The sequence below is a fragment of the Carettochelys insculpta genome, chromosome 4 (assembly GCF_033958435.1).
Source record: "Carettochelys insculpta isolate YL-2023 chromosome 4, ASM3395843v1, whole genome shotgun sequence".
Lineage (NCBI taxonomy): Eukaryota > Metazoa > Chordata > Testudines > Carettochelyidae > Carettochelys > Carettochelys insculpta.
Genome location: NC_134140.1, coordinates 83247269 through 83260812, shown reverse-complemented (window position 1 = coordinate 83260812; position 13544 = coordinate 83247269). Strand labels below are relative to the sequence as shown.

The window sequence follows — 13544 nt, the reverse complement described above, 5'->3', positions numbered from 1 at the left end:
AGACTGAAACCAAGGACAGTCTAGAGTGGTTTTGTTTCTTGTCTGTATGGTGTTTTTGTCTCCTTCTTCTGAAACCTCCAGGATAGCCACAACTGGAGATGGAAGATGTGTGCTTTGAGGTGATAATGAGAACTCTTTCGTGTAGGACCATGGCTGGCTGGTTCTTGTTCACATACGTACCGACTCCCACATGTGTGGTCAGGAAGGAATTTTTTTTCTCAGTTCAGACTGGTAGGGATCTTGTGGGGGTATGAGGGGAAGAAAAGCAACCCCCTTCCTCTGCAGCATGTGGGCATGGGTTACTTGCTAGGCTTATCTGGGAATTACCTCACTGCCTCAGTTTCCTGACACCGCAAGGGCCTCAGTTCCACTTGTTCTTTGCTGGGGCATGTAACAGTTTAATCTCCTAAAGGCTGTAATGCTTTGGTCCAAATCTGGTTGTAGGGCTTGGCATAATGGTAGTATTAGTAGCTTGGTCAGAATGAATGATCTGGTGTTCCCTTCTGGCCTTAATCTCTGACTCTAAGGCTACAGCTATACTAGGAGCTGGTGGGGAAGTGGCAGGAAGGGCATGATTCTCAGCTCATGTCTTGTGCTAGCTCTCACCGAGTATAAATACACAGACAGCTATGGTAGTATGGGTGGTGGCAGCAGAAGGACGCAGCTTAACCATTCAAACTATGTACTCACTGGCTTCAGGAAGGTTTGTTTGAGACATGGCCTACTACTGCTACACCACTACTAGTGAAAGCTCACACAAGTATGTGTATATGAGCAGGGAATTCCACTCCTAACTCATGGATGTGGACATAGCCTTAGTTATTGCAGCAGCTTGCATTTGACAATAGGGATCATTGGTTCTGCGCTGGGATCTGAACAGGTTCATAGGCCACTCTGCTTACTCAGAACCCCACTTTCCTCTTTACCTCCATCTCTTTCCCAGCTGTAGTCTCCTGCTGAATGAATCTTCACACCCATTCTACCAACTGACAGAGCATGACTGACAGCCCTTGAAAGGCAGTTGAGTTGCCACTAGAGAGCAGTAAGAGACTATTCTTTATCTTGCAGCTACAGGAAAAAAAAAAGTCTGCCTGGACATGAATATAAAAAACAAGATCTGAGAACTACACTGGGAAAGTAGAACACACCTACCTACCTTCATTAGACAGCCTGTGAAAGTTAAGGATACATGTGCTTGTGCAAAAAGGTTATGTATTTCAAAATAGATTTTTTAAAAACTTTCCCCCATATTTTTCTATTTCCAGTGTATTCCTTACTTACAAACCTAGAGTTTCACCAGAAAATTAAACATGCTTTCGGAAATACTGATAAATATAAGGAGAAGCTAAAACCAAGCCAACCTAATACCACAAACATGAGACAGTGTAGAAGAACGTAGGTTCTACTTGTTCTTTTTAACCCAGATAACTAGGGATGTGATGATTCCTGCTTTTGGGGAGTGACATCTCTAATGCACCTCCCTTTGCAGCTGTCCAGTTTTGTTAGAATTAGTCAGTGCCAGCTCCTGGTGCCATGGGTTGGAGATGGAAAACACTATGGCTAATGGTTAAGATGGCACCATGACAAAAATAGCTGCAGCTGCCATATTTGGCATCCAAGATTTGTGGTGCTATATATTTCTTTTAATTCCTAACAACACCAGCAAAATCCCAGTCCTTTAACTGCTTCAGATTTTAGATCCAAAGTAATTTCATCCCTGTCAACATTAAAGCAATGAAATCATATTTACATCTTTCTAGAAAACCACAGAAGAGTTTAATACACAGGGTGTGAGCTTCCATTAGAGTGTGTCTATGTTGGGTAGTGAAACAATCTTAGCACCTTGGTATTAAACTATTCTATAATTACAGTTTTCTAGAAAGTTGTAAACATAATTTCACTGTTTAGTCTTGACAGGTATGACATCATTTTGGTTAAGACTCTTCTAGCCATTAACGTAAGTAGCTTTAAGCAATTCAGTATTTCAATAGTGAATTCTTACAGTGGGGCCAACAGAAAAGGGGAAGGTCCTCCCCTTAGGTTGAAGTGGCAGGGCTAGGACTAGTTTTACCCTACACAACTTCAGTGCTGCCCACAGCACACCATGTCAGGCTGGGGTGGTGATTTAAAGGGCCTGGAGCTCTGCTGCTGCTGCTGCTACTGAAATAGCAGTAGCCAGGAACCCTGGGCCCCACTGAACCACTGAGTCCCAGGGCAGTTGCTCCCCAACCCTTTAGCAGACCCGAATTCTGATAAAATTATTTCTTTTTGAAGCCTCTCGGAAAACTTCGGATAAGAAATAAAAGTAAGAAGAACTTACGTTTCCCTAGTTTAGCTGGGATTCTGATCACTGTAGGCTTCCGTGCTACAGCTGGTTGAACTATCTGTTCCTTTGCAGGCTCATTTTTGGGGGATAACTGAAAGGGATCTAAGGAAAAAAGAAAACTTATTTAGCATGTTTTTGTTAAATATGCACCTGGACAGACACTTCATTCATTATTAATCCACTTGTATATTTCACAACTAAGGGAAAAATCACCATCTCTGTATTGAGACACAATAAACACAGAGCTACTGAAAGCAGATTACTCCGCCCTTATTTAAAAATATACTTTTTTCCAAATGTGCACTGAGAAGAGATTTAAAGATAAATTAACTTAACCCATGTTCCAGGTGCTTTCCAGGACTGTTCAAGAGCAAGTGCACCTCTGCATAACAATGATTTGGGAAGTCAGTGCAGCTTTCGGGAGACATGTTCCAAAGCAGTTGCTCTGACACGCATACACAGCTGTTAAGGGAAATGTTTTTCAAAGCTAAATCATCACACAGATGTAAAAAGAGCTAATGAAAACAACCAACATATTCCACTGCAAATATTAGGGTCTGGTTACAGAGTCCTTTTGGTGCCCCCTCCATCTCATTGGCTAAGTTAGGTTCTCCCTGGCATTTGTGTTGCCCTTTTACAGCTCAAAATCCCAAAGTAATGGGGAAGCCTGGTCTGCTTGTTAAAACACTAGATTAGAGTCAGAGATGGGTTCTATTCCTGGCTATGTAACGGACTGTCCTGGTTGACTCTGAGCAAGTCCCTCAACCTCTCTAGCCCCCCATTTCCTCATCTGCAAAATGGGTTTACTTCCCATGCTTAATAAAATGTTAATGCTGAATTTATTTCAGTTTATGAAATCACTCAGATACCATGCAAAAGGCAGCCATAGAAACGTACTGGGATAAGCAAACAATTTCTTACTCCAGTAAGACTCCTGTTACAGTACCTCCATTCCAAGGAACATGCATATATTTTATATCAACTCCACACTGTCGAATAGTACTTCTTCCTCTGGTGGTATCCATTCCCTTACACTTAGATGCAAACAATTAGGACATCGTACTCACACAAAATGAAAACTGGGGATGTACTTGGGCCAAACAAATTCACCATCTGCCATTCACACAGAAGCCTCTGTGCATAAGCACTGATCTAACGTAGCAGCCATTTCAGATTTATGCTAGCTAGAGAAGATGTTATTGAGTGCCAGATGCACTTCAGTAAGGAAGCAAAATAGGTGTTCATTTAAATCCTACAGTTTCTTCTTTTCATTAAAAGCAGAAAAGGACAAAGCAAAAGGATATACACTTTGCACAAAATGACTGCATACCTGGGGTAAAATATAATATCACTTCTTTTCAGTGAAGCGTTCACAATTTATATTAATAAAAGACTATGAGAAGACAGCATTTCTTATAAAGAAGAGCAACCAACAGAACCTGATACAGCAAAGAGAAAACTGAAATATTTGCTTCTTGGAGATTTAAAAGAGAAGTTACTCACCATAGTAACGGTGGTTCTTCGAGATGTGTCCCCGTGGGTGCTCCACGTTAGGTGTTGGGCTCGCCCCGGCGCCGCAGGTCGGATCTTCCAAGCAGTTTCTGCCGGACCGCGCATGCGCCGGTGCGCGCCGCTCCCTTGCGCGCTCCGGACCCTGCCAGTTCCTTGACCAACCGCCTCGGATGCTCCTGCAAAACACTAAACAGGGATCCAAAGTGGGGAGGATGGGCGGGTGGTGGAGCACCCATGGGGACACATCTCGAAGAACCACCGTTACTATGGTGAGTAACTTCTCTTTCTTCTTCGAGTGTCCCCGTGGGTGCTCCACGTTAGGTGACTACCCAGCAGTAACCCAAAATAGGAGGTGGGTAATCGGATCATGTGCAGCTTGTCCCCGAGAGGACCGCTGTCGAGAGACGGGTATCCTCTTGGAATACCCTGTGAAGGGCGTAATGTTTGGCAAAGGTGTCATAGGATGACCAGGTCGCCGCTCTGCAAATGTCTTTTAGCGCAACGCCCTTGAAAAAGGCTGTTGATGCTGCCACCGCCCTAGTGGAGTGAGCCCTGGGCATGGCCAGTAAAGGAGCCTTTTTGAGTTCGTAGCACATTTTTATGCAGGATACGATGTGCTTCGAGATTCTCTGCAAAGAGAGACCTTCTCCTTTTGATTTGGGAGCGAGAGAGACTAGGAGCTTATCCGTTTTCCAGAAGGACTTAGTCCTGTCTATATAGAAAGCCAGCGCCCTCCTCACGTCCAGGAGGTGTAGGCGCGCCTCTTTGTTGGAGTTATGAGGCTTTGGATAACGAGGGTAAAACTATAGGTTCGTGAATATGAAACTCAGAAGAAACTTTGGGAACAAAGGCTGGATGCAGCCGTAAGGTTACCGCCTCCTTGGAAATTACTGTGCAGGGTGGTGTTGCCATGACTGCTGCAAACTCGCTCACCCTGCGAGCTGACGTGATTGCAAGAAGGAAGGTCGTCTTTATCGTAAGGAGACGGAGGGAAACCGTGGCTAAGGGTTCAAACGGTGGTCCCGTTAGCGCATTAAGCACCAGGTCCAAGCTCCACGAAGGTGGAAGCGGTTTCCGAGGGGGGTATAGGTTTACCAGCCCTTTGAGGAACCTGGTAACCATGGGATGGGCAAACACCATGTGCCCTTCCTCTTCATGTCTGAAAGCCGATATAGCAGCAAGGTGGACCCTTCAACGAGGATAGGGAGAGTCCACCTCTCTTGAGGTCCAGTAAATACTCTAGTATTACAGGTATATGCGCAGCAAGGGGGGTTAATTGCTTGGTAGAACACCATGCAGTGAATCGAGTGCATTTTTGCTTATAGGGCTTCCTGGTGGAAGTCCTCCTGCTACTTTCTAGGAGTTGTTGCACTCCCTCCATACGCGTGCTCTCTGGGGAGCTGAGCCATGGATTAACCATGCTTGCAGTCACAGGCCTCGGGGGTGTGGATGCACTATGGACCCCTGGGCTGCGTGAGCAGATCCGGCACCATCGGGAGGGGCATCGGTGGACGGTCTGACATGCGCAGGAGTAAGGGGAACCATTGCTGTCGATCCCACGTTGGGACTACTAGGAGCATTCGGGCGCTCTCTCTCCAGGCTTTCTGCAAGACTTTGTGGATAAGCACTGTGGGAGTAAAGGCGTAGAGCAGGGGGCCCCTCCATGAGATCGCGAATGCGTCCCCCAGGGACCCCCGTCCCAGTCCTGCCCTGGAGCAGTACTGTGGGCACTTCTTGTTGTGTTGAGTGGCAAACAGGTCTACCTGGGGAAAACCCCATGCGTGAAAAATCGGTCGTAGCAGATCGGAGCGGATCTGCCACTCGTGTGTGAGTGTGAAGCGCCTGCTCAGCTGGTCTGCCTTCACATTGTGAGCGCCTGGTAAATACGAGGCTTTCAAGGTTATATTGTTGGCGATGCACCAGTTCCACAATCGGACTGCTTCCACACATAAGGCACGGGACCGAGCTCCTCCTTGCCGATTTATATAAAACATGGTGGAGGTATTGTCTGTACTGATCCCGACTACTTGCCTTGTATATGGTCTCGAAAGTGTTTGCAGGCATTGAACACTGCTCTGAGCTCCAGTATATTTATGTGCAGTGACTGTTCCGTGGAGGACCACAGTCTTTGCATCACCTTTTCACCCATGTGTGCTCCCCACCCTATGTGGGAGGCGTCGGTAGTGAGAAGAACAGATATTTGTGGTTGGTGAAAGGGCACCCCTGTTAGCATGCTCTTGGGGTTCACCCACCATTGCAGGGATCTGCGCACCTCTGTCGTGGGCGACACCACCCTGTGGACAGTGTGTGCTGCCAGTTTGTTGATGCTCGCCAGCCAGTGCTGCATGCTGCGCCTATGCAATCGGGCATTCTGTACCACAAACGTTGCTGCTGCCATGTGGCCCAGCAGCTGTAAGCACGTCAGAACTGGCACCGTAGGGCTGAAGGTGATGACTTGCACGAGGGAACCAATGGTGCGAAAGCGGGCATCTGGTAGATAAACCCTTGCTGTGATGGAATTTATACGTGCCCCTATGAACTCTATGTCCTGTGCAGGGTCTATCTTTGATTTTGCCAGATTGATGACCAGGCCCAGCGAAGAGAACGTGTCTGCTGTGACGCGTATCATGCGAAGTACCTCCTCCTTCGAGGCCCCTTTCAGTAGGCAGTCTTTTTTTTTTTTTTTTCCTCAGATATGGGAATATAAACACTCCCTGTCTGTGCAGGTAGGCTGACACCACTGCCAAGGTCTTGGTGAAGACTCTGGGGGCCGAGGAGAGGCCGAACGGCAGAACCTTGTACTGAAAATGTTCTTTGCCTACCATAACCCGGAGAAAACGCCTGTGAGCAGGGTGAATAGTTATGTGGAAATACGCGTCTTGTAAGTCAAGGGCTGCGAACCAATCTCCATCGTCCAGTGCCGGAAGTATAGAGGCGACTGTGATCATCCGAAAGTGTTGCTTGCGCAAGTACCGGTTGAGGCCTCGAAGATCAAGGCTGGGCCTCCAGCCTCCTGTCTTTTTCTCTGTGAGGAAGTATCTTGAGTAGAACCCCTTCCCTCAGAGTTGCTCCGGCACTCTTTCCACTGTCCCTATAAGCATAAGATGGCCGACCTTCTGCTTGAGTCTCGCTTTGTGGGAGGCGTCCTTTCGGTGGGGTCTGGGTGGAGGTCGTGGCGGTGGGAGCGACTGGAAGGGAATCGCGTAACCCGTGGCCATGATCTCCAGTACGCATTTGTCTGTGGTGATCTTTTGCCACTGGTCGTAGAATGGTCGGAGGCGATGGTGGAACAGTAGCTTCGGATGACATTGCACGATGGTAGCGATAGTGCAGCCCTCGATCTGTGTGTCAAACTTGTGGCCTTTGGCCCTGCCCTGAGGACACACGGCTCTGTTGAGAACGTCGCCTGGGAGTTCTGTACTGTTGGTGCTGTTGATGTCGCCCTTGCTTGTAGCCCCTGTGGTACTGGGGATGCTGTGGTTGATACTGCAAACAGCTTCTGCATGTCAAAGTGGAGATCAACGATCTTCGCCTGCATATCCCTTGGGATACCCGATGTCTGGAGCCAGGACTCCCTGCTCATGACCACTGCTGTAGCTGTTGAGCGTGCTGCCGTATCCGCTACAACTAGGGCGATCTGAACTCCAGTCCTCGAGGCCGCGTAGCCTTCTTGCACGATAGCCTTGAGCACCAGCTTCTTGTCCTCTGGAAGCGAGTCCATGAGGGAGGTTAAGCTAGAGTAGTTGTCGAAATTGTGGTTCGCTAGATGCGCTGTGTAATTCGCCACTCTCAACAGTAGGGTGGAGGAGGAGTAGACCTTTCTGCCGAACAGCTCTAGTTTCTTGGCATCTTTGTCCGTTCCCCCTGTTTTGAACTGAAACGTTTTTGATCTCTGTTGAGACAATTCTACCACCAGAGAATTTGGTTGCGGGTGGCTGAATAGGAACTCCATGCCCTTCGCCGGCACGAAGTATTTCTTGTCCGCTCTCTTGTGGACAGGCGGAATAGTCGCAGGGGTCTGCCATATCGTGGTGGCGAACTCCAAGATTGCTTCGTCAAGCGGTATGGCTATTTTAGAGGAGGCCGGAGGTCTCAGATTTTTAAGGAGCTTATGGTGCTTGTCTTGCACCTCTGCTGTCCGGATGCCTTGCGTGAAGGCCACCCTTTTAAACAGCTCTTGGAACTGTTTGAGATCGTCCGGAGGATGGACGTCCCCCGGGGCCGTAGCCTCATCCGGGGAGGACAGCGAGGAACCGCTAGGGTACGCCTCTCTGGACCCCTTCGGGTCCTGTTGACGGTGGTACATCCGCTCGCTAGAAGCTTGCGAGGGAAAATCCCGGGGTTCCAGAACCAACTCCCCTGAGATATCTGAGTCTCTGTCCCCGTTCGCAATTGCCCTCGGGGATACGGAACCATCTGTGGGGATCTGCTCCTGGTAGTATGCCTATGGTGTCTATGCCCCACATGATAGGGGCGACCATGGCAACACGGGCACTGCTCCTGGGATGGTGACCTGGACCACTCCCTTGGTGAATACCCCCTACGTCTGGGGGAGCAAGATCTTCTGGAGACCTGGGACGCTGGAGAGACCGATTTGTGATAGTACTCAAGTGGCTCAAAGCCCAAGAAGGGCGAAGGTGGTCCAAGCCATGGGGAGGCTGGCTGTAGAAATGGAGATGGGGGCTCCGGATAGGCTAGGGGTGACCCCTGCCTTCTCGTTGGAGTCCGCAGCATGAGCGGAGGGCTCAGAGAATGCAGCTCTGCAGCCCTGTATGGAGAGGGATTGCGGTGCCGTGTTTTCTGTGCTGCCCTTCCCCTCCCCTGTGGGGGTGGCTCTGCCCCCTGACGCGTCGGGGATCTCGGCCCCGTAGTCTGCACCGCGCTCGGCACACTCCTCAGCGGTGCCGCGTGGGCGGTCTCCCCCGGTGCCTGCAGGCCGCATGCCTGTGCGCTCTGCGCCGCCGGTTCCCTGGGGGTCGGTGCTGTTGTTTGCGGTGCCGCCGGTTCCGCCGCTTGCTTGGCCGCCGCCCTGCCCGCAGTGCAGGGTGGCTGTTTGATCATCGGAGGCTGAACCTCCGCCACGTGCGTCTCCATGCCGCCACTGATCAGCTGTAGCTGTGGCTGGGGGCTGTGCGCTCCACCCGTCCCGCTCGCTGTTGCTGCCAGCAGGGATTGGGTTGGGGAGATTTTCCTCCGTTTTTGCGCTGATGGGGATAGGGACGCGGCTTTCCTTTTATGGGCCCCAGAGGGTCCCTCCTGCTGCGGCCGCTCCGGCACGTCTGGCTGGAGGGCCTTGTCGAACAGCAGCATTTTCAGCCGCATTTCCCTGTCCTTCCTTGCTCTGGCTGTTAACTTGGTGCAGAAGGAACATTTCTGAGTGACATGGGATTCCCCCAAGCACCTTATGCACTGACTGTGCCCATCAGACGCTGGCATCGCCTCGCGGCACGACTCACGCTTGAATCCTGAAGAGGACATTGTGGTGAGTCTTTGAGTTGTTAATAGGGTACTTAGCACCTTCTCTGTGCTTGTTCCCCTCTCGGATAAAGCCTGCCACGGCAGGAGGGCTAATGGCCCTAGGCTTCTGGCCTCCGGTGCTCCGCTTGTTACTAGGATTGGAAGCTTTGAATTCCTTTCCTTTCTTTGTTTTTTTTTTTGTTTTTTTTTTTTTTGAAAACAACAGCCGACTAACTTAATCTAAGACTGAAGAAACTTTAAAACAATTAAAAACGTTAAATATGCTAACTCTGGCCGTAGCCTGAGCGGATTCCGTCTGCAGCCGATGGCGGTTAAAGAGGAACTGGCGGGGACCGGATCGCGCCCAGGAGCGCGCAAGGGAGCGGAACGCACCGGCGCATGCGCGGTCTGGCAGAAACTACTTGGAAGATCCGACCTGCGGCGCCGGGGCGAGCCCGACGCCTAACGTGGAGCACCCATGGGGACACTCGAAGAAGAACTAGAGGATTTTAGAAATAAAAATATAGTGTTTACCTCCGGATGATTTTGCTATAAAACAAATTTTCACTTAAACGCTTTCACATTTGGATTACGGAAGGGAGGGAGAGGAGATTTATTCAGACTATATAATTCCATTAAAAATAGGCCCAATTAAGATTATTTCATCTACAGAATACTCCCTATTGTACTGTAACAAGTTTCTATATTAGAGCTGAACATGTCACTCAAATACCCTCCTGCCCAATAAATACTGTTTTGTACCATGGATCTCATACAACTGTCTATAGTTGCACATTCAGCTGTCTTTTCAAAAGAGCATTTTATTGAGGTAACTAAGAAGAAGTTTTCAAAAGCTGTATATTGAAACCCCAATCCTATAGAGACATATGTATAGGTAATTCAAATGGAACTACTCATATGCTAAATGCAAAGCCCATGCTGACATTTTTATAGCATCGGGACATAGGTTGTAACAAGCCCCTAGTTGTCAACAGTTTCCATTTTTTCCCTCTCCACCCTTTTTACCAATATTTAGCACTGTTCTAGAGATACTGCTCTGCATAGGTTATCCCGGAAAAAAGTCACCATTAAATCTTCATCTGTATGGTATTTGTCACAAGGCTAAGACAAGCACTTAGGAGAACATGAATTTTCCACTTACTACCTTACATTCCGTAATATTATTGTCACTTCATAATTAGCTTAGTCCTCATTAAACTTGGTTGTGTCATTTCCTTCCCCAGAGTTGTGGAGGTGGAAATTGCCTGGTAAACTATTACGCACCTTTGTGTAATCAGATTAACAGTACATGAATTTTTTAAGGTGTTTAGTAACAATTAGGCATGTTAAACATGATTCAGGAAAGTGTGAAAATACAATTGCTAATATACTCAATTAGAGCTTCTCAACGCCAGAAAATTAATATCTTCTAGGGTACTCTTAATAATAGAAAACACTAATACCAACAGACAACTATCATTTTCCTTTAATAATCCTTTTATATATTTTTCACAGCCTGTATTTTCTAGAATCTGACTTTGCTGTAGCTGCAAATAAAACAGCTTGATAATATATTCACGTACATATATGCTTAATTTAGGGAAAATAAACTGTGCATCTGTGTATAGTATATATTTTCTCTTAGTTCTACTGATAGAGATGAGACGGACATATTTCACACAGGCCTGTTTTGCGATCCCTGTACCACACCATAAAATACAAAGCAGTAATCTAGCAGTTATTTGCCTTTATTTTTTGAGGAAGATGATGTCTATCTTTCTGAAGCTTTTATTTTTAGTCCATAGCTAGGAGACAATAAGATGTGTTTCATGTTCCTTTTTTTTGGAAAAGTAAAAGATATGGCAGATACTTCCAAACTGGTCATGGGAGGAAAATGGGAAAGGTCATATTTACTATGCAGTTTCAGGGCGTGGACGGGGGAAGCACCCTGGAAATCCTGAAAAACACTGCTCTAGATACATTTAAGAATGACAAAATAGCATCAGGAATGCTGATTTGTTGGCATGATATCATCATAATTGAAGTAAGGCAGAAAGGCAAAATGTTTGCTTTGGTCACTTACTATTTCATGGAGAAGACAACTAATGAAAACTACAGATAAACGATATAAACACAGCTGGATGACCTCGTTTTTGCTCATGACATTGTTCTGTTCAGTTCAACACATCCTATAATTGAAGAAAAATCCCAACTTGTGGCAGACACAGCAAAATAAGCTAGCCTGCTCATCAACAAAGGGAAGACACAATGTACAACTATCGATGCTCCAAAAGCCTCCATCAGAACACATGGAGAAATTCTAGAAAAAGTAAATCATTTTACCTAACTAGTGAGTGAGGTATACAGTAATGTCAACCAAGCAGCACAATTTTCAAAAGCTTGAAAAGATTTGGAAAAAGTAGCTCGATTTGCACTGATACCAAAATAAATGTTCTAATCTCAGCAATATGTCTGTCCTCTTTTACGAACCAGATGCATGGAAATCTACAATTGACACTGATAAGATGATTAAGTAAATGCATTAGGAAAGAACTTTAGAATACAAGGGAAAGTTTCTTACAACATAAAAAATTCTAACTAAAGACAACCAAAACCAAATAATTACAAATGGTAAGAAGATGGACCTACTTAGAGAACACTTAAAGGATGCTACTAACACAACTTCCACCTCAAGTAATAAGATGGACATCACCGAGGAAGAATAAAAGAAGATGATCTAGGGAAACATTAAGCACAACAATGGGGAAAAAAAAGTGAAAGCTATCATGACACTCAGAAATCTGAACAGACCAACACAAGACCAAAATAAATGGTGGAAAGTTGTGAATACCCCATGCACCCAAGGGTGCAAGAGGATAAGGAAGAACACCACATACAAGTGATGGGTGAAATGGGACTAATCTTTCCATTCTCTGTTTTTTTAAAAAAGGATTTGTCTGATGTAGAACCCAGCTGGGTGATAATGAAATCTCTGACTATATGCAAATGCACAGGTCAGAACTTGAGCAGGGGTGGGAACCAACCACCACAAACCAATATTAGAGCACAAACACTTTCAGAACTCAAAATAAATGCTTGAACATTCTAAGTGGTTGACATTTCCCCTATGTCTCTTCCTGAACTGTGAGTCATTTCACTACGATATGAACACAGCTTGTCAGGGAAGGTTTAGGCTGGATTGGGACTCAGTGTTGGATTGTGTTGGAGTTAAGGCTCTGCCTCCTCTATGGCCTAGGCAAGTTGCTTGTGGCTTATTGTGCATAGAACTGCTGAGCACCTAATGCTTCCAATGCCTTCAACTGAAGTTGTAGGTGGTGAGCACTCTTAACGGCCAAGGCTTTAAACTTTCTGTACCTCAATTCCCCACCTCTAAAATGGATTACACACCTTGCTACCTCACAGGGATGCTACGAGGATAAATTCATTAAGTGTTTATATTAGTTTTAGTATGCCAGCTGAACCGCTGAGATGCCGAAGACTGTTTTATCACATGTGCCTACATTTGTCTTTGACACACTTTCTGTACAACAGTTTGCAGTGTTATATTTGTGGCAATGGTGCAAGTGGAATCCTCTTCTTATCAGCATAGGGGTTGGGGGTGCAGGGGAGCAGCGGGTAACAGGGCCCCATAATGTCCTCACATGATCCTCTACTTCACTCTTCCCAGGCCTGCCCCCAGCCAGGATCCCCCACACCCTCCTCATGATCCACCCCTCTCACTTGGGAAGGCAAAGCTGGGGGGGACTCTGCCCCCTCCTGCTGTGCTAGAGGCTTTGAAAGCACAGCATTGAAACGAGCAGAACATCGACAGCTCCAGTGTGTCTCTATCACCTGAGTCCTTCCACGCAGCTCTCTCTCTCTGGGGTCAAAGCACCACAGTCCCACTAGAGGACAGGACTGGGGGAAGTGCCCCTGTGCCACAGCAGCTGCTGGTGCTCTGCTGCTTTCCCAACTCCAGTTCCCAGGAGACCGCGAAACCACAGGGCTCTCCTGAGAACCGAACCAGAGAAAGGAGAATGTGGGACGATGGCTGTAGTGTCCTCGGCTCTGTCCGGCACCAGAAGTGCTGTACCGATGGAAGGAGACCCTGTGTGGAAGGGCTGGGACTGGCAGATCCAAGCCACAGGAGTTGTCAGCATGGGGCCACCGAGCAACCCCACGTTCTCCACTTGTGTCTTTCCAGTACACCATAGAGGCTGTAAATATCTTGCTGGTACAGCAGATTGGA

At 47.2% G+C, this 13544-nt stretch overlaps 1 protein-coding gene across 6 annotated transcripts in view; it reads right to left on the bottom strand.

Annotated features, from left to right (window-relative positions):
• SH3D19 (SH3 domain containing 19) overlaps window positions 1–13544 on the bottom strand; it is a 135560-nt gene that overhangs the window by 38746 nt on the left and 83270 nt on the right. For all 6 annotated transcript variants that reach the window (XM_074993184.1, XM_074993183.1, XM_074993187.1 and 3 more), the window contains one exon: window positions 2321–2428. In XM_074993184.1, coding sequence (XP_074849285.1) covers window positions 2321–2428 — 108 coding nt within the window. The remainder of the gene's footprint in view (window positions 1–2320; window positions 2429–13544) is intronic.